The sequence below is a fragment of the Patiria miniata genome, unplaced genomic scaffold (assembly GCF_015706575.1).
Source record: "Patiria miniata isolate m_02_andy unplaced genomic scaffold, ASM1570657v1 HiC_scaffold_20, whole genome shotgun sequence".
Taxonomy (NCBI): domain Eukaryota; kingdom Metazoa; phylum Echinodermata; class Asteroidea; order Valvatida; family Asterinidae; genus Patiria; species Patiria miniata.
In genome coordinates this window covers 18,677,017-18,697,992 of record NW_024037059.1, presented here as the reverse complement: position 1 = coordinate 18,697,992, position 20,976 = coordinate 18,677,017, and the positions used below count along the sequence as shown (strand labels likewise).

Genomic DNA, 20,976 nt, shown 5'->3' with positions numbered 1-20,976 from the left:
TCGCATAGCAAAATATTGGATAGACGGAATCATGCAAAAAGAAAAAAAATCGAGGGGGGGGGGGAGAGGTAGTATGTTAAGCGGGAGGGGGGGGGGGGAGATAAGATTGGGGTTATGTGAGGGGGTTCGGGGATGGACATCACTTAATATTGGGGGCACTGTTCATTGCAGATCGGGCTTGTTCTTTTTATTTTTGCTCACGTACCCCTCATTTGCTTGTCATTTGGAGAGACACGCCCTATTGGCGACAGTGTTTTGTTTCACTTTTGTTCTTATCCTTGGTCCACGTTCTGTATTTCGTGTGTAGTGTTTACTTGGTTTCTTATCACATGTATGTCCTTTTGTTTTAATATCAAATATTATGTATTTATTGTAATTGTGTGTATATTTGTCAATTTGCCGAATAAATGTTATTATTTTTATTAGAGAGCCGGGCACACGCTCAAACTCCCGAACCCTCCCCCAGTCCTCCTCCCCCAATTCTATTATTGCGGTACACGTAAAAGCGCCCTCAATTGTTAGAAAGAAAACATGTCAATAATACTTGTTCCTGTTTCTTACTAAATAAGTTAATACACGTATGTAGTTCGAGAGTTCTACCTCCATTCTCGTGTTGTGAGTGATCGTACAGATCTAGCCTGTATTCTAATACTACGGACTGTCGGACCATGGAGCTATAATTTCGAAGTTAAAACAAGAGGAAAAGGAATGCTCAGCTATTTTAAAGTGGTAAATGTAGGGCCTACAAATCGTAGATCAGTCAGCACAGCTCAGTAATAGTCAGTATGATGGGATTGATGGCATAGACTTTCGCATGAGTCATCATCACGCTTCTAAATTCTAGTACCGTTCGCCACATGTAGTTGATGTACACGTAGGCCTAGATGTTTCTCTAGGGAGTTGAACTTCAGAAGTGTAATAGCTGTTTTTCGTGTAATGTTAACATTATAAATACATGCAAATGGAAACTTGTTCATGTTGTTTGCACCACAAAGTTTAAGGATGTGAATGTTCATGATTAAAGTAAATACTTTATTTATTCTCGTTTTGTGAAAAACACGGCATTAAAAATGACATAGTCAGATAGTTTATGTTTATGATAGTTTATGTTTCTTCAACTTGGTAACATACTCAATTGTATTAGCACGCTTTTAAGTGTTAAATAACTGTTAAATATCATTTGAATTCTGTTTCTTCCAGTTTCGACAGCAATGAAAACAGTGAAGACTAACAACCGTCAGTAAGAAACATGGCTCAGTGTCGGGAAAACGGCATCAGAACTGTGACCACCGCATCGGAGAACCAGTTGAACCTGCTTCGAAAGTGTCACCAGAAAGCCCATCAGACAATAACCAATGCTCTGACCCAGGACGAAGCCGGTAATTTGGACCAAGCCATCCAGTTGTATAGCGACGGCCTCAGCTATCTTGCCAAGGGTCTTGAGATCCCTTTTGGGGGTGGCGGGGCCAGGGGGGGCAGGGATCTGGAAGACGCTCGCCAGATGCAGAGCCAGATGCGGAAAACCGCTCGGCAGATGAAATCCCGACTGGAGGAGCTGGAGCGCGACGCGGCGCGGAGGGCGCCCTCAGCTGCACGACGCAGCACCCTCAGCATGGGAACCATGCAGGAATTGGAGGAAAACTTGCGAATGGAGGAGGAGCTACTTGAGCTGGACCAACCGCCATCTTACGATCAGACACAAGCGGATGCATCTGAGATCTTCGCTGTGCCAGACGGTGTCCAGATATTCTTCATCAACCCGGAGGGTCACGTCTCTGCACCCAGCCACCCGGGGGCGCTGCGCATTTATAAATTCAAGGACAGCCGACTCGTTGACGCAGCCAATCAGCCGCCGGCGTTTTTGCAAGTGGATGACTGGCTGTACCCCTTGGTGCCCGGGGAGTCCCCCGCTCTGAGGAGTAGGCAGGGGGCATTCGTCTTCCCAGATGTGGTGTCAGGGGTGCCTGGGGCATGCGTTGGGGTCATGTTTGATCCTAACATTGACAGGTTAGCATCTAGCTACTTCAGTTTATTGCAGCTTTGTTATATCAACCTTTATTCAAGCAGAATAGAAAACATTATTAAGCAAGAACAAAGCGAGGAACATTTAAGCCCAGGACGACACCTGAATCACAAAGTGGTCCAAGTAATACGCAGGGCTGTACAAAGTACAAAAAAAAAAAAATAATAATAATAATACAAGACAAGAAAGTCAGTACTTGTGATTAAGGTCCATACATTTCTTTCACTATCATACATGTACAGCCGATTTTTCAAACTGTACATAGAACATTTTATTTGATGTTATCTAATCTATACTTCCGTAGTCATCAGTTTTACTGAAAAACAAATCTTTCACTGTATTTTGAAGGAAAGTTATATCATCCTTGAAGTCTGTCGCTCATCAGAATGGAATTTTTTAATTACCCACACAGTCTAACTGATTCCAGTCAGCAAAATCTCACATAGACATTGGAAAAACCTTGTTATAGAAATCTCTTGTCCAAATGCTAAACTGGAGCCTTATCATTTTTTTTTGACAAAGAGCAAAGATACAAGCATTTGAGCAAGCAATCCAAGAGCTAACGGTGTTGAGAGAGCAACAGGTAGCCCCACCCAGACCACCTCCCCCTCGATATCGACCTTCTGAGGGGCGGGAACAAGCAGAGGAAGAGAGGGAGGAGGGAGAGCAAGTGAGCACCAAGATAGCCAAAGGCATCGCCATTGGTGAGGGGCATAAAAAATGAAATCTTTTCCGTACCTTTGTAGCTCATCGGGCTTGAGTTTTTCTCCGTTTTCAGTGACATGAAACAAATGAGACTAATTCTATTTCTCCTAGATGGGATGCCAGCCATCACAGATTACTCCCCAGTACTCAGTTATACTCCTGGGTGGAGAGAGGCAAGTGGTGGTGAAGTGGCTTGCCCAAGGACACAACATATGGCCAGAAGAAGGATTCGAACCCCTTCCCCCTGATCTTAAGTCAAAAACCCTAACCACTAAGTGGGATTGAATTATTATTGGACTATCGTGATATTAGTTGGAAAATGACGATGAGTTCTTTTGGCTGTGTTGACCCTAAAATCTAAAAGTTATCAATATAATGCATACCTTGCCCCCTTTCATCCATAAATTGTTTGTGTTCCAAGCGCTGTGGTACTGTGAAGTGTTCCTCATGTGAAGCTACAATACTTTGAAGATGTACCACAAGATATTACTGACATGACCTTTCGATATCGTGAAAAAGTATAACAATGTTATTGTGGGTGATTGTTTTATGATTCTAAATACTTGAAATCACCCACAGGTGCCGAGTGGATCAGCTGGGGGTTAGGCAAGGGGGCGGAGGCCACCAACTATCTGATCGGCGTCGGCAAGGAGAAATTAAAACAGAACCTGAAGACAAACGAGATACCCGCCGAGATTGAGGAGAAGTATCAGACAGGGGCCGAGTATGCACAAAAGGCATCAGTGGTGGCCGTCAAGGTATGGACTCAATAGTCTTATCACTGTCTCATAAGCCTGCCAGGTGCAACACAGTGCAGCAGGTGTACAAGTCTGTGGGGTCTGTTACATTGGGTCATCAACACCAGCTAATCAACTGCCAATTCTAAAAAAGTGGAAGCTAGTCCCATTGAATGATGCAATTGTTGTATCCTGCTGCAGCGAGCAACCATGAACTCTGCGGCAGTTTGGCCTTAAATGGGACTTTGACCTGTTAGATCACTTGTTACACTTGGCAGGCTTGTTACTTGGTCAAGTGTTGCATTGTTTTCATTGGTGTTTTGGACAGAGTTTCTGAACAAAACAACTGAGTTGGTTAAGGTAATTACCCATTCAGTATATTATTGCCATGGTCCAGTGGTTACGGTGTCTGACTCAGGTACGATGGTGCTTGGGTTCGAACCCTGCCAGGAACATGGTATTTGTGCCCTTGGGCAAGACACTTTAATACAATTGCCTCTTTCCACCCAGGAGTATAAATGGGTACCTGGGAGGGTAGAGGACCAAATGTGCGCTGATATGGGCTTCCGCGTGGTCTCGTGGCCTGATGAAAGGGGGAATAATTGTAAAGCTTTGAGATTGTTGATATGATGTAAAGTGCTATAAAAGCATTACAATTTATTTATTTAGTTACAATAATATAGAGAGTCAGAGATGGTTAAGGTATCATTGTCCTTCCGACATCTGACATGAGGTCAACCAAATTTAAATATGCGAACGAACATTTAAAGGCACTGCATGTTGTGTACATCGGTGTAGAGAAGATAACTGAAGGACTCCCAAAGTTATTTTGCTCCACTCATTTCACAAGCTGGTTGTATTGTTTATGAATCATTGTATTTCTTGTACATTTCTAATTCTTTCTGTCTTGTAGGTGAGTCGGGCCGTAGTAGACAGCCTGTGCTACTTGACAAAGAGACTAGCTCAGGAGGCCAGCCCCTACATCAAGGAGCAGAGCGACAAGTTCTTGAAGAGCAAAGACCAACCGGACGGCAAGAGGAGTAAAACGCTGGATGGGGTCGTGGAGGTCGCAGCGAGCAGTCTACGAGGTACGATGAGAACTATAAAAAATAGTCACCAAAACACTGCAAACAAACTCTGCCACTAAATGCACCCTCCATCTCTAGTGCATTTAAGCAAGTGGAGTAGACATGTTATTCATGGCACACAAAAGTCAGCATCTTCAGCTTTACTAAAATACAATGAACTTCTATTTTTAACAAAATCTGCCACTAAATGCTTCTTTTGTACGAAGTACATTGAAGCAGTTGGTGTAAAGTACCTTGCTCGAGGACACAAAAAGTCAGCATCTTTAACTTGATTCATATCTGTCTTTGGTAGATACTGCTTCTTTTGGACAGTCACACTCTACACCAACATTTGTTAATTTTACTAGTTTAAAATTTGAAACGACCTTTTGGAACCTTTTCTCAAAGCATCAAACTAGAGTTCACATGGTTTAATGGTAGGCCAGTAACTGGGGACATCACTGTCATTTCCTGCAGGTTTCGGGACCGTTTACAGTGGGCTGGAGACAGCGGCAAAATCCTTGGCCAAAAGCATCTCCAATGCCACTGTGGAAGTTGTGCAACACAAGTGAGTAAACATGATTTGTGGAATAAAAGTGACATTTTTACTATAAGGCTTATCATGGAGATTTAAATTGAGTAAAAATTCATGACTTGCAAAGTAGGTTTTTTTTTGCATGGTGTTCATATTCACTGACAAGTTGACATCAAACGCTTAACATCGACGTCAGCACCAAATACGTCATTGGTTTCCTACACAAGGGAGAATGAAAGAGGATTTTAAAGGGAGGTGCCCATCATAAATTCCAAGGGATTCAGGGTTAAAAGTTTTCAAAAAATAAACTTGTTCGTTTCAGATATGGCAATGATGCAGCACGTTTCACCGACACCACCCTTGATGCTGCAACAAATATTGGAGTGAGCGCCTACAACATGAATCACATCGGAGTCAAGGCCATCGCCAAGCGAGCCGCAAAGGACACTGGGAAGGCCGTGCTGGAAGACTACAATAAAGAGTCGGTCAGTAAGAACGGCAAAGATCAGCCCAACGGCCAGCGGAAGGGAAGCAAGTGAACATTAGGCAGCATATGAGCACTATTGGCTAGGTCGTCGACAATTAAAAATACACGACAATAGCCACATCCATAGCTCCTGGAGCGCATTTCAGACATGGCTGTTGCCATGGGCTGACATTAAAGGTCAAAGGTCATAATTAATTATGATGTCAACGCTGTAGAGAGGCTGTCAAATATTTAATTGCAGTTTATTACAAATAAATCTGTTTGAATTAATAACAAAAGGTCAACATTAAGGCTGAAATGTGGGTGGTAATGTACATAATATAAAGTTTATTTAGTAGTATTGGGTGAATTTTATTCTGACAGTTGAAAATTATTTCTGAAAAGAGTTACCAGAATAAGTTTTTTACTCGAAGGAAATCATTTTCGATCTACAGAGTTGCCTTTGCTGTTGATGTTAGCAAAAAAATACCAAAATATGAGATAGACGAATGTTGAAGGTGGATAAATTAAGAAAGACTTATTAGTATAGTTTCATCTAACTGTATCTTATTTAATATTCATATAAAGTAATTAACATACATTTGTTTATTTTGTTTAGTTAATTTGGTTAAACATTAAAACTTTCATACAGCGATTTTGTAAACAGTGAAATGTCACTGAAAATGCAAACTGTCGCTCATTTTATCAAATATAACTTTATTTTTCTTTGTACATACATGATCATAATAATAGCGCTTCAATGTTGTTTGGATTTATTGAATTATGGATACAACTCTTGGGAAGAATGTAGTATCCAGACGCCACTTCTTTGGTTGTGATCAAAGTCTATGGAGAGTCGAGTGCATTTTTAGGGTATTTTCTAACAAAATTGGAAAACAAATTCAGTCCTAGATTCATGTCTTTTTAACATTTTTGCAATGACTGACCTTCGCTGAGATAATATATAATGAAAAAAGTGGCGTCAGGATGCACATTCTTTCTCTACTCTTTACCTTCTTGTTTCACTGATTTATATCATATTGGCAAGTTACAAAACTCAGTGAAAAGAACATCTTCGGCATACTATTTAAAAAAAAAAAAATGCTGTAAGGATGATGCACAGTAGAATGAAGTAAAATGACATTTTTGTCAGGCCGTAGACGGCTAACTTAAAAATTGCTTTCTGTATGGCCGCATTTTTATAAAAAAAAAAAAAGAGCAAACAGATTTCTTTAAACCTTGCTTTAATACACATGTTCTTCGATTTAAATCAAAATAAAATATATTTGTTGTGTTTTTCAAAGATCATACTTCATAACTCTTCCAACAGAAACATGTGAAAAGTGGAATTACATCTCTGAAATAAAATATATTAAAACACATCCATTTGTATTTTCTTTTCAGTTCATATCAGAATGTTACATCTGGACCGATCATGTTCTTATAGGTATTGACACTATTTGCAAAGATTCAAAAATGAAACTGTCAAAATATCATGAATATCCTACTTGACTGTAAGTAAATAATAGGATGAAGCAGCCTGTGAAATCAGTGCGCCTAGTAGGCTGTCAATTTTTCGAGAAAAGAAAAACTACTATCATTTCCTTGTGATGGCTATGGCCAAACCATCATGATTGTAAGTGAAAATTATGCTTTATGTCCAGAAAAATGAAGACCAATGTTCACAGTTTTCCCAAAAAGTATTGAGTACTAAAAATATACTGAGCTGAAATTTCGACAGGTTAATATTTTAATTCACTCTTTTCACACTTTCGCCATGGGAATGCAGAGCCTCGATCTGGCAACTTTACACAATGACTATAGCCGGTTCAGTGATTCCCGTGTCGGGGTTCAGATCACTGAACCGGCTATTTTTATTGTGTAAAGTTGCCAGATCGAGGCTGTGCATTCCCAATGGCGGAGCATGAAAAGAGCGAATAGCCTGCTTTCTTGTATTCCTTGAATCAACAGAAACACATTTCTTTTTGCAAATGGTGCCATTACTGCGAAGACAAAGTATGGGGAACTAGCAAAATATAAAAAGTACTGAGCTGTTAGAAAAATTCAATAGCTAGGATAAAGTTGACAGTTACGAGGTTAATGGCAGAAGCAGCACAGAGATAACTGTTTGTGATTAACATTGGTTCTCATCATGGCGTCTCATTTGCCTTTGACTTTTGCGATCAGAGTAGCGTTCTCTTTCTTCATCTCCTTGTAGTCGGCAGTAATCTTCTGCAGGTTGGCAATGGTCTTCTTGTTGCTCTCGGTTTCAATCTAAAACGAAAAATTATAAAAAAAATTCCATTCAATATTGACTTGCACCAGAAAAGGAGAAACAATTTTTCTCAGAGTTCTGAATTATTGTGCTGTTTGTATAACAGAAATGTCAGCACAATAGACTAGAACATCGCTATAGCACACGCAGCAGATTTCAGATAAGATTGCCCAGTATGCCGTTTTTCCTTTCCTTTTGCCCGATTTTCAGCCACCCATGCTTGGTACATTTGCAAATGAGATTTGGGAGCCATTAGGGATGTTCATTAAAACTGAATATTAGGTATAACCTAATCCGATTTTGAAACTATGGTGACAGTTCTGGTAGCCAATACTGGGACACTAGCATGCCTGAGTGTATGTACTTTACATACACCCCGAGGACAGACACACAAAGGTAGAACAACAGATTCTTTTGTTGTCCTCGAAAGTTCATCTTTTGTTGAAAGCCGTCCTCGATCGTGGCTTTGTGTGCTTAGTCTGTGGGAGAGTGTTATATTATAAGAACAAAGGGAAATACAATGCCCTGTCCTCGAGAGTTATGTAAAGTACACTTCACTCAAGAGGAGTGCATTGCGTAAAATACCAAAGTGAGATTAAAGCCAACCCAGTAATGGAAAAAAAGTGGGCGACTTAGACTGCTCTATAGCTGTTCATGTCATGGCCAAAATCTACTGTTCCTTATACCGTCAAAAGAGACTAATGAAAACTTTCATGAAAAATAAAATTTGGGGTTTTACCTGATCTTCCAAGTCTCGGATCTCCCTGACAATACTGCCGGTGTCTTCCACGGTTTTAATGAGCTGATCGAAATTCTGGAATTTAACACAAATGTGTTTTTTAATGATAAATAAGTGTTGCAAAAGGGGAAATTGGAATAGACAGAAATTATATGAAGCCTTTATAAAAGGAAATTTGTCATCTTACCTCATGGAGGGCTGCGAGGTACTTGTATGCCTTGCGAACTGATTCATCTTTCCTAGCGTCCTGCAAAATAAATTAACAAGAACGTAAAAAAAAATTTTTTTAACAAAAACGAAACAATGCTTCTGAATCCATACATTTTTTAATGGTGTTTATAATTTAGTTACCTGTTTAACTGAACATAGTTGAAATGCTCACACTTTTGAAAATTCACGTTTTTAAATGTGAAATAATATTGTGGATTAATAAGAAAAATATAAAATTACTAAAACTTATGTTGCATTCACATTTCATAGATTTTAAGTCTTTACATACATTCTTTTACATATTTTGCACATTACTACAAATATTTTACATACTGTAGTCACACCCGCAGTTAGCTAAATGTAGTGTTTTATTTGCTTTTCATATGGGGAAATTTATCAACTTATATCTTACCTTGAAAATGAGTTCGTCTGTGACAGTGAAGGTCCGGTCTAGTTTTCCTGACATATGGTTGATTTCTTTCTGTAGTGTCTTAGTGTCTACAAGAACCTAAACCAAAGAAAGTATTATAGTCTTATGAGTTCCTCGATCTTTCTTGTCTATCATAATGGTAAAGTGAACCTTTCACTCACTTCAGTTGAATAAAATCAATGGCTGAGGGGGACTCGAACCAGCAACCCCCTATATAATGTATCAGTGCTCTACCAACTTAGCTATCCAGATTACTATTGTCTTTCTTCCAATTTTTCAATTTCTGTGGCCATTGACCACAAGTTATACAAAAAAAATTATTCTAAGAAATTTAATGCCAAAAAGAAATTTTAAAAATATAGAATACCTTTTGAATTTCATGTTTCTGCTTCTTGATATTGGCCACAATTTCCAGAATTCTTCTTGTGTAGGCTGACCGGTTGACGTCCTTGGTCATACGCTCATACTCCGAAACCTGGAACCAAACAAAATTGTGATATTACAAAGGGACCATTTTTTAAAATCTGTATTCTACCTGCTTGTTAATTCGCCAGTGCACATAGACCTCTTAGATCACAACTTTTGGTCAAGTGGCTCTGGTAGATCCGTCGAACTCGGTCACAAACACTGTGCGAAATATCTCAAAACTAAAGGTGGGCAGGGCTTATATGGCCAAAAACAGGAATGGTTCATTAAAAATTGAAACTACTAGGTACTCTGTTTTCTATCTCTTTCTTATTTTGTCTCTGCTAAAAGCAGTATTTTATGTCCCCTAACGTAGCACGGCACATAACGTGGCACACTTGGATATTTTGCCTCTAGTGCCTTGCTAGAGCAACAAATTTACCCGAAATTTCACAGTAAGTGAAATTTTATCAAGCTCTAAACGTTCCCATTTATACAAATTTACCCGAAATTTCACAGTAAGTGAAATTTTATCAAGCTCTAAACGTTCCCATTTATAAATCTTGAGTTTACCGACCCGTTACAAAGTTAGCAGAGAAATTTATTTTGCTGTGATTTTCCACACAAATGCCCCAAAAAATAAGAAAATAATTTTCTGACAAACTTCAAGTTGAATATGTGAGAAGAGATAGTAATGGTTTATCAGAGACTTTTTTTAACTTTAAAGAAATTCTTAAATGTTAACGTGGGATTCTCCGAGATTTGTTCAAGTGCGCCACGTTAGGGAACACTCAGCCAATTTTGTGCCTTTTGTGAGTTTTGGACTAAATTTCATGACACTGAAATTGTTCACAACAGGTTCAACAGCAAGCATTATTAAGGTAAAAGTACCAGTATTTAACTGAATGAATTTGAAGTTTGTCTACAAAGAAGTGTGGCAACACTGCACGAGGAAATTTTTTGGGGGGGGACGTCAAAGTGCGCCACTTTAGGGAACACCACTATATGAGTTCATATCAAGTCCGTATCAAGTCACAATTTCCGTGACTCCAAATTAATTCAAGCCCATCTGCAAAAGACTCGGACTCGACTCAAGTAACTCTACTACAACACTGGCATATGGAATCCTACCAATTGTTTGTGTAGTTCTTCCTTGCCTCTTGTCTCATCCACCACTTCTTTCATCCTGTCTCTCAATTCCTGGATGTCCTCCAACTTCTTCAACGATTCGCTCTGCCAAAAAGAACCAACAAAACAATAAGTGAGACTGGTATAGTCTGGATGCGAATGAACCAAAATACAGTTGAAAGTTGTTCAGTGTGTGTTTCTTAGGAGGCGCCCGGTCAGGTTGGCAGGTGGTTCGTTCCTCGCCTTCCACCGCTGTCAAGGGCGGATCCAGGGGGGGGGCCAAAGGGGGCCATGGCCCCCCCCAAAACGAAACCAATTTTTTTTTTTTTTTTAATGTGACATCGCAATAAAGGCAGGCAATGAGTACACCACCATCTTTTCCTCAAAAAAATTGGTTAAAGTGGTCAGAAATTGCCTCAGATCGCACCACAGAGCATCTAGAATCCAAAAAATTTTCGGGGCCCTAACGGGCCCCGAACCCCACGCCGTAATTTTTTATACCCACTTTTTTGGGGGGACCAAAATTTTTTTTTGGCCCTCCCCCCAAATTGTGTTCTGGATCCGCCCTTGACCGCTGTGACCCGGGTTAGATTCCTGCCCTGGCCACATATGGATTGGGTTTTCAGTCCCTGCCTGATTCCGTGGGTTTTCCCCAGAATATTCTTCTTGGCTTTTTCTGCCACATCTTATACTGCGATTTCTTCTCACTGTCTTCTCTCTACAGGTTTCTTCAGGCTTGCGAGCTACAGAGCCTAGGGCGCTTTTAAGGAATCCTTGGTTTCATTACCAGATATAATTAATCATAAAATAATACAAATAATAGAAGCTGACACTGGTCAAGAGTTTAGTGCTTAAAACAGTCTTGTTGTTATAAGCAGGAGGTTGTAGATTTGTATTTTAACCGTAACATTCCCAGATTTAAGTTTGGAGGATTTCTAAGGATAAAGGAACTGGCAAGTATCATTACTTTTAATGGGACTCGATTATCCTTACAAGGGTAAGACCAAAGAATAGGTTCCTGCAAAATGGTTGATTTTTGCAAGAATCGGAATAATCCTTATAAAAATGCAAACGGAACCAATCAATACTAAGCCTCACTTCTCAGATATTCCCTACGTTTGGGTTACCTCTTTGTTAGCATTCTGTTCCTTCAGTGTGCGGTATTCGTCAATCAGCGGAGCCCTGTGTTTCTCCCACTGTTTCGCTAGACTGACTAGGCGCTGGGCACTAGACTCAACTACCCCCTGAGGAAAAAACAACAACAAAATGACAGAAATATAATCACAGCGTTATGTTTACAGTGCAAATTACAAATTCAATTCGGTCAGACATGTAGAACAATTAATTTTGTTAAAGGTATAGTCCATCATTTGTAATTTGTGCAATTTGTTCGTTTGAAGCAACAAAAGTGCTCATGATCTAAAGAAGGGTGCTGAACAACTAACCTGATGAATTTTCAGCTCAGCTTGAGCTGTCTATTTCGAGAAAAAAACAACATTCTAGGATCTTGATTTCAAATCAAAAGTTGCTGAATCATGTTTTGAATTGGGCCTGAATTCAGCGTCCAAGACACGTTCTCACTGAGCCGATTGCAGCTACGCAATGTCGGGCACTGATCCGACGATTTACAGCAATCGCACGCGCGTGTGCGTCGTGCCAATGCTTGCGCGCGCTTCGCCGAATAACAAAACGAACTACTAATTTGAAATTCCTACGAAGGCCTGCTTTTGTTGATTTCTTCAAAATGACAGCTTGCCAGAAAGAATAATTTCACAGGGAGTTTAGTCCCCTTACTATCTTTCAACCAAGTATGTTTTTCAACAATAATTACGCCAGTTACTTTTTGGATAGCTGCAAATGATGGACTTTGGCTTTAAACAGTTTGCATACCTGTAGTTTAGCGATGTTATTCTCAGCATCAGGAAGAAGATCCATGGTTCTCTTTTTGACTCTGTAGGCGTCATTTTTCTCTTCACTGCTGCGTTCTTCGAGATTCTTCTGTTCCTCCATCTATTGCAACCCAAAGAGAAAAAAACAAGTTAGGAGCTTCTCTAATAGCGTCATGTGCTTGAAAGGGATTTTTCTCCTTTGTTTTATTACCTGTTGTATTCCAGCCGTGAATTTCTTCATGTCCAGCTCCAGTCCGTCCATCTGATTGGTCAGTTGGGTCAGCTGATCTCGCAGGCCTTGCTGTTCGTCTTCTCTCTTCTGTCGCTGCTCTTCCTCCGTGTCGGCCTTGGGCACGCCCTCCCCGATGCCCATCTGGGAGATGGCCTTGTCATCATCCTGAAAAGAACATGAGAACAATCAGCATATCACCTTAAGCCTCGGTATACAAATAATAATCTTAATAATATTTATGCAGTGTCTATGATACTTGAGCTGTTTTGAGCGATCACAAAGCCAGAGTTGTAATGACTTCAGTCGCCGACTTGACGCGAGTCTCACTCAAGTCAAACATTTTCTGTGTCTCCACTCAACTCAACTCGAGTCATAACAGGCAAACGTCTGAACTGGACTCGAGTCACTGCCAGCAAATGAGCCCTTATGGCCAAATCCGGAAAGTATCCTAAACAAATGCACTTGCACTTGCAAGGTGCTTGCCATAATGCCTCATACTATGCAGGCTTCTACCTTGTAAATAGAATTACATAAATCATCGTCCCTGAACCAGAAACTAAAAAGTACATCAAACCATTCTCAGTTTTTGAATACTAAATTAAGATGGAGCAATCTTTTTACCTAACTGCTCAAGGTGACTCGGATGACTGCCTCTGAATGGCTCAACTCACCTCGAGTCACAAAATTCAGTGATTCTTTAACCCTTACTCCCTGGGGTGATTTACTAGGAACCTTCCTCATCCTTGCAAATCCCAACATCATATGGTAAACTGAACACATAAACAGTTGGACTCTGGTTATTTGTGGTATGCCTAATCCCATGTAAAGCACAGTCAGTTTAGTGCAGTACAGGGTGAGTAAAAAAAACGAAACCCAAATGTCAGGACCATTGTTTCAGTGAAGTTCTGCATGTAGCACTTTCAAAATCTAGGATTTGAAAGCCCAATTCATAAGCTCTCTTTTAGTACGAGAATCATTCCAATCACTCATGTACTTTTCAAGTTACGGAGTTTTAAACACAACCACCGTTTTGAAGTTCTGTCCACGGATCACAAAAAGTTCAGTGTTCTTTCAGCAAAACAAAAACAAATCACATAAGGATGTGTGTGAATTATTTGCGTTTTGCTGAAAGAACGCACACCAATAACAGATTCCAACAAACTCTGGTGTTGGAGTTTGGCTGGTTGGGAATCGTTAGGGTTACAACACTGCACAAGCCTCACCATCTACCGTTTCAGTACAGCGTCCGTACCAACACGTGACTCCTTACCTGAGCAAACTGCAGTTTGGAGGTGTGAGTGAACCTGGACCCCTTGCCTTGCTGCTTGCCGGGTGTCTTGTCGCTGAAGTTGCTCAGGAACTGCAGCAGGTCCGCCGCTCCGCCTGCTGCTGTCACTCCTCCAGCCTCGGCCTTCTGAACGTCCTGCTGCAGCTGAGTGGCGATCTTCTTCTGCAGGCGTTCCTTCTTACGAGCCTTGTACTCCTGTTTTAAATTGATCAATAGAGTTTTATAAGCAAACGCCCCCCTTGTAAGATGATATATTAGTACGGCAAAGTTTTAAAAAAAACCACTTGTTTTTTGTCCACTTTTTTTTTTAATGAAGGATGCTGCTTTTTTTCACCCGACGATGGCAGATTTTCCAAGATGGCGGATGGATTTTTCCATTTTCTCGACTGTTTTGCTGATACAGAATTGTGTGCAACGGAGCCGTCATCCTTTCTGCATAGCTATAATTTTGTTAGAAAAAAAGGAAGCAGGCGGGAAAAAAGAAGAAGGCAGGGATGAGAAACTGCAGGCATGCAACTGAGAATTTAGACAAAACGAGGAAATTCCAAACCACACAAGACTTTGTACAGTGTTGTAAAAAAAACGAGGAAATCAGCGGATCCAAGGAAAATTTGCATGCCTGAAACTGGTATATTTTTTTACTTGGCCTAATAGTGGAGGAGTGAATCTTGTAAGATGGAATTGAGAGTATACAGCGCTTAAAACATACGTTGGTAAAGGACAAAAGCTAATATCAATCTCCTCAAATTGTATTTCTAACTTCAAAGGAATTTATGCATGGAACCTTTCCAAATCCTCCAAAATATTAGATTACATAGGGGTTGGGGGAGGGGTGAAGGGGTGGGGGTTAAATGGGGAGGGGGTTTAAAGGGTGAGGTGGTTGAATGGGTGGGGGGGTTGAATGGGTGAGGGGGTTGAATGGGTGAGGGTGGTTGAATGGGTGAGGGGGGTTGAATGGGTGAGGGGGGTTGAATGGGTGAGGGGGTTGAATGGGTGAGGGAGCTCAATGAGTGAGGGGGTTGAATGGGTGAGGGGGGTTGAATGGGTGAGGGGGGTTGAATGGGTGAGGGGGTTGAATGGGTGAGGGGGGTTGAATGGGTGAGGGGGGTTGAATGGGTGAGGGAGCTCAATGAGTGAGGGGGTTGAATGGGTGAGGGGGGTTGAATGGGTGAGGGGGTTGAATGGGTGAGCGGGGTTGAATGGGTGAGGGGGGTTGAATGGGTGAGGGGGGTTGAATGGGTGAGGGGGGTTGAATGGGTGAGGGGGGTTGAATGGGTGAGGGGGGTTGAATGGTTGAGAGGGTTGAATGGGTGAGGGGGTTGAATGGGTGAGGGGGGTTGAGTGGGTGAGGGGGTTGGATGGGTGAGGGGGGTTGAATGGGTGAGGTGGTTGAATGGGTGAGGGTGGTTGAATGGGCGAGGGGGGTTGAATGGATGAGGGGGTTTGGACGGGTGAGGGGGGTTGAATGGGTGAGGGGGGTTTGAATGGATGAGGGGGGTTGGACGGGTGAGGGGAGGGTTGAATGGGTGAGGGGGGTAGGGGGTTGGAGAAGAGTGTCCTCACTTTCCTCAAACAGCCCCTTCTTTTTGATTTGAGGCTCCACCCCCGTCGGGTCACAGCAAACTACAGTTTTCAGCTGGATGCAGACAATCTGGCATGTGTTACCTGTTGTGTTAGTCTGGACTGCAGTCCGACGCTGTTCCATTCCGTCTCCCATTCCTGGGCTGCTGTCACCTCGGCCGCGTTGGTTTCAAGCAGCGATGCCGCTGTGTCTTCGTGACGCGGCGGCTGCTGCGACACCAATGGCAGGGCTTTGGAGTAGTAGCTTTTGACCTCTGTGAAAGGGGACATATCAAAATTAATGATTATTTTATTGTTAATTGAGTCACATGTATTCACAAGTAAAGAGGATCCTTTGTAAATTGGATTCAATTTCAGCAAACGGTAATCTAAAGAATTATGTGATAAGCCTCACGATAAATTATTTCATAGTTTTTAGCTCAAATTCATCTTACATAAAAAAGGCATTAATTACTGAAGGTGTCCAAAATGTGAGTGTTGAAGAATGGGTGAAAGCTAGATTGTGTTAAACTATGAAGAAAGGAAAATTTCTGGCGAGAGTTTGGCCCTTTCATGGTCTGAACTGAGAAAGCATCGGTAAATTGTTCTTGTCAAATACCATTTAGTGACACATGGGCTAACCTACAATTATTTTGCATGGCTTATGTGGATTAAAATGTACGGCAAAGTAATCTGTGATGTAACGTTTGGCTCACCTTTTGGTATTTTCCTAGAGAGGTCATCGAGTCCACTTGGTACAGTGACAGCAACACTGTGATACAAGTGTGCGCCGCTTGCACCCTAACACAGCAAGGGAAGAATAGCACCTTTCTCTATTAGGTTTTATACAAATTGTAGGTTGTATGAGCTGGCTACTACAAGACAACCTGTGAGCATAACACTTCACAATTATTACCCCTGTTCATCAGACCATGAGACCATTTTTTTTTGCAGCAGCTCGAGATCAGCGCAATCTAGTCTCTACCCTTACAGGTACCCATTTACACTCCTGGGTGGAGAGAGATAATTGTAGTAAAGTGTCTTGCCCAAGAACACAAGGGCCATGTTCCCTGTTGGGGTTCAAACCCATGTACCACAGCACACGAGTCGAACACCGTAATCACTAGATTATGGTGCTCCACATTACCCATGAACTGTGAAAAACTGTGGGGAAGGGGTGTACACAAGAAAGTAAGCCACATTCAGTTGACTTGATTATACGCTATTATGCAAAAAAAACCGGTAAGAACCACTCACGGTAAAAAACTTCACATATTAATCGGTTTGTTTTCCATGTTCAGCAAATATGTATCCTGAGCAGCATTATGAGTTGCCACAGCAGTACTTACTCCCTCGTTCAGCTGTCTGGGACAGGGACAGGCAAAACACCTGCTGACAGCAACTCACTGCAGTGTTCTACACATAACACTTGGTCAGTTCCTGCAAAGCAAACATTTTCAATGTTCAACAAATGTGTTAACCCACCTCCCTGTTCCATTGTTTGGGAGTTCTCCATCTGATCCCTCGCTTCTTACAGCACGGCGGAAGCCAGGGAGTCTGTATCTGATCCGCAATGCAGGCTGCTATGGAACGACTCAGCAGTGCAGATTTTCCTAAAAGTTACAGAAAAACAATGTTGATTTTCATTATAGTAGAATGCGATGTTAAAATTCCTGTTGCATTTGGTTAGTATTCCAATAAATCTTTTCCAAAGACAATTTTACCTTCTGGATTTTGATAACAGATGCTGAATTTATTTTTCTTAAAGGGGCAAGTTCACTTTTGCTCTTCACAGCCAGAGGTGCTTGAACAATCCAAACGTCCCTTAGGAAATTTTTGAGGGATAAATTTGTCCAAAACCAAGGCCATGGCCTCCATTACCTCTGTGCTATTCTAGGCTTGGAAGAAACCTTCCATGGCCCCATTACTCCTAGTCACTAAATGGGTGGCAATGGGCGATTGGAGCAAAGTGCCCTGCTCAAGAACACAAAGGGTCAAGGGTCAAGGCCTCACCTAGTGGCTCATCCGAGGTGACTGCAGTGTCCTTGGGTAGCTTCTCAACCAGGAACATCAGCACCCGTCTAATGTCTGCCTCATTGGAGTACAGAAATGTCTGGTACCCCATCTCACCCTTGTACCCTAAGGACTAAATGAGAAAACGTTGGAAAGTGGAGGGCTAACTATGATGTACATAAGCAGGACATGCATATTCATAATCTACATGGATCTTTCTTTGCAACAGAGCCAAGAATGTAATTCATAAAAAATCAAACTAAAGTAATGCAGAGAGAAACTTTTAAGAAATGTGACATTCTCTACAAAACCACCTATTACTCACTGTAGCGGCTGAAACCATCCAAGCATGGTTTTATTGATTTTTCAATGATTGACCACAATGTCATACAATGTGATACAGGTGGTAATGGGTTAAGAGCCAGTTGCTATGTTGCCATTTAACAAACTACTTCAGTGTCCGAAATATTTGCTTTTGTTTCAAGGTATTTTAACCATAGTAATCACGGTAAATAAATTCGTCTTCAAGATATATTGATAAAACTAACACGTAAATCCTCACCAGATGCACACTAAGAAAATGTAATGCTTTATTGTTTTGGTTAGAAATTAAAAATAACATCAAGATACAAGTGTGGTAGAGGACGAAAGAACATAAAATCAAAAGTCTACCAACCACGAGGGCATTAGCCAGGTCTGTTCCCATGCGGAAACGGGCTGACATGCCTGGGGGCAGTGTCAGGGGAAGGCTGGTGGAATCATCGATAATCTTCAGGCATCGGACCGTGGCCTTGATGATCAGCTCGGTGGAGAACTGTCGCAAGCTGACCACATCTTCCTCAATGTCACTGCACAAGAGATCATCAGGGAAGGCGTGAAATTAAACAGCAGTACTACACAGCTTGAGTAAAAAAAAAACGCATCCCAAATGGCAGGACCAATTTTTGAAGGAAGTTTTGCCCGTAGCACTTTCAAAATCTAGGATATGAAAGCCCAGTTGTTCAGCTTTCTTTTAGTAAAAGAATCATTCAGATCACTCATGTACTTTTCAAGTTACGGACTTACGACATTTTGAACACTAACACCGATTTAAAGTTCATTCCATGGATCACAAAAAGTAACTGTTCTTTCAGCAAAACGAAAACAATTCTCATAGGGATGCATATGATTTTTGGGAGCTATAACCAGACTATCAACGGAAAAATTCTGCCAACCGGACACCACTTTTTCAATTAAGTTTCTAGCGCCAAAAGTTACCTCTTTTATGGTTATTCCCTCCACTTTCCCTCCTCTACTCTCACCCCTCCTTTCCTTAATTTCTATTTATCAATCAGTCGCTCACTTCATCGAGATTCGAACCTCGGACGCTTGCTTGATACATGAGTCTCTTAACCGCTAGGCCGCGCACGATCGCTGTTGCAATGATCAATCTTTGGACGTATTTGAAGTATCCATTGAAATAAACTAAATATTCATGAGAAAATAAATATTCATAATGACGTATTGCACTATCATTGCCCCCATTGGCCGGCTCATGCGACGTCTCATGCGACGTCATGGTTATCGATGTCATGCGTATAACGTACCGCTGTTCCAGACACTTCAATCAGTTTTGACCGGCTGCTTCAACTCGGATCTGCACTACATGTGCATGCAAAATGTGCTCCAAAAACACATTTTTACCAATTTTTTTTCGCATGTCCACTCTTTCCTGGATTCCTCTTGGTTGAAATCACAAGGTAAGGTGAAAATTTGGATGTTTGGCGGCAGGTAAGTGGTGTCCGTTTGGCAGAATTTTTCCGAAATTGAAATCCACCCCAAAAATTAATAAATAAAAAGAACGACTCAATGAAAAACACAAAAGTAAAGAAAACTATTAAAATAATAACAGAAAAATAACAGACACAAACCCCGCCCCCCCCCCCCAAATAAAAGAGGTTTTGCAGTTTTTGAGCTCGTTCTGCTCAGCTAGATTCGCAGTAATGATGTCTAGTTGTTGCAATGCCTTATTGAAAATAGCGTTACGGCTGCTGTAAGTTTGTAACGATTGGCCATAATTTAAGGCAAGCTGAGCACTCACTAGTCACTGACATTACAAATTGCTGACTGTCATTGTCAATGCAGTGGATCGGACTCGGAGGCCGATTTTGAGTCAAGCCAGCCGCAGAAAAAAAACATCGTTTCCCTTTTATGCCTTGATCAATATATCTAATTATCTTACCAGCCGATTTGGCGAAAGGTATGGATAATTATATTATCAACCTCTTCCATGTCTTCGGATATAGGCAAATCTTGTTTAGAATTTTGCGATGCGAGATCACATTCACACTCGGGATCGGCTCGATTTACGGAGTCTCGAAATGTACGCGTGAATGAATGCAGCCAAGGAATAGGAGACTGGTTTCCAGACACGGGGGGCGGTGCCTGACTGGGGTTTTCTAAATTTTGATATCATTTCGGTTTGGTTATTGGAAAGGTTCCTGCAGAGTGGATGGATATTGTGTTTAGCAATAGAAAAATAGACCTAATGTGTGCTTAAAATCATTGCATTGTGTCAAAAGGACAAGGAGTGGAGTATTTTCGGCTTGTTTTTTGGGTCGTTACATTTTTTTAATGAGTGAATCATGCAATTGACAAGGTGATGAAGGTCGAACTAGAACGCAGCCGAAGTTTTAAAACCGCCTTCATCGGCGGCTCTCGTATAGTGGCGCTGAAATCTATATATATAAGAGAGAAGTTTACTCGCCCCCGAGACGATGTTTGCTCATGAAAGGATCCGAGACCGCGGGCCCACGCAGCGCCAAAATCGCTCCACGTCCGTAGAAAAATGCGGAGGGTGTCTTCCGCCGGGTCGGACACTTCGGGTCGTCCTAATTTTCCCGTACGGACCGGCGATCCGTTTCGTCGATTTTTCGTGACTGCTTTTTGCGCAGGAATTTGCCGTCGTGTGCGCTTTCACGTTGACTGCCTGGCCGCCCCCTGTCCTGGCTTTTTCTGCGTGTCTAGACTGTGCGAGGTCAGCGAGGTCAACGTAGGGGTTGCGTTTACATGTTCTACTCAGCCGTTCTGCAAAAGCGTTCACCAAATTGTAGATGGGGTGACCTTGGTAAAATATTTTTTCTCCATGGTGCGTGGCCACCAAGTGCTCCTATTCTTTCATGTGCTTCGCTTGCCGCCCCTGCGCCGAGTGCAACGAATACTCAGAAGGACTACACATTAAGTATGCCTTGCGCGGTCTGACCAATCGAAAGTCTACACTGCGTAGTATTTCCGG

The 20,976-nt window shown here is 41.6% G+C and overlaps 2 protein-coding genes across 5 annotated transcripts; one reads left to right on the top strand and one right to left on the bottom strand.

Annotated features, from left to right (window-relative positions):
* Positions 1–524: 524 nt before the first annotated feature.
* On the top strand, positions 525–6,915 carry LOC119727724 (spartin-like). 4 transcript variants are annotated; one of them, XM_038199754.1, is made up of 7 exons: positions 525–726; positions 1,201–2,007; positions 2,546–2,727; positions 3,308–3,486; positions 4,379–4,553; positions 5,010–5,100; positions 5,390–6,915. In XM_038199754.1, exons 2-7 carry the CDS (start codon positions 1,250–1,252, stop codon positions 5,604–5,606), a joined length of 1,602 nt encoding a protein of 533 aa, XP_038055682.1. In that variant the 5' UTR covers positions 525–726; positions 1,201–1,249; the 3' UTR covers positions 5,607–6,915. The 4 variants fall into 4 exon arrangements, with proteins under 4 accessions (XP_038055682.1, XP_038055681.1, XP_038055684.1 ...); XM_038199753.1 differs by having other exon boundaries at positions 525–729; XM_038199756.1 differs by having other exon boundaries at positions 529–615.
* LOC119727723 (coiled-coil domain-containing protein 22 homolog) lies at positions 6,628–20,082 on the bottom strand. The gene is made up of 16 exons (XM_038199752.1): positions 19,924–20,082; positions 18,379–18,550; positions 17,703–17,835; positions 17,175–17,302; positions 16,406–16,490; positions 15,795–15,964; positions 14,112–14,324; positions 12,821–13,006; positions 12,611–12,730; positions 11,848–11,964; positions 10,724–10,825; positions 9,555–9,662; positions 9,170–9,265; positions 8,735–8,794; positions 8,548–8,622; positions 6,628–7,807 (listed from the first exon to the last, which is right to left on the bottom strand). The coding sequence occupies exons 1-16, from the start codon at positions 19,971–19,973 to the stop codon at positions 7,694–7,696; spliced, it is 1,929 nt and encodes a 642-aa protein (XP_038055680.1). The 5' UTR covers positions 19,974–20,082; the 3' UTR covers positions 6,628–7,693.
* Between the last annotated feature and the right edge of the window lie 894 nt (positions 20,083–20,976).

Excerpts from the sequence above, each read along its gene's own strand:
- LOC119727724 (XM_038199754.1), top strand. The coding sequence starts at position 1,250 with ATGGCTCAGTGTCGGGAAAACGGCATCAGAACTGTGACCACCGCATCG. Across the intron at positions 2,728-3,307 it reads AGCCAAAGGCATCGCCATTG|GTGCCGAGTGGATCAGCTGG; the intron begins GTGAGGGGCATA and ends AATCACCCACAG. Across the intron at positions 4,554-5,009 it reads CGCAGCGAGCAGTCTACGAG|GTTTCGGGACCGTTTACAGT; the intron begins GTACGATGAGAA and ends CATTTCCTGCAG.
- LOC119727723 (XM_038199752.1), bottom strand. The coding sequence starts at position 19,973 with ATGGAAGAGGTTGATAATATAATTATCCATACCTTTCGCCAAATCGGC. Across the intron at positions 17,303-17,702 it reads CACCTCGGATGAGCCACTAG|GAAAATCTGCACTGCTGAGT; the intron begins GTGAGGCCTTGA and ends TGTAACTTTTAG. Across the intron at positions 9,266-9,554 it reads AGAAACATGAAATTCAAAAG|GTTCTTGTAGACACTAAGAC; the intron begins GTATTCTATATT and ends TCTTTGGTTTAG.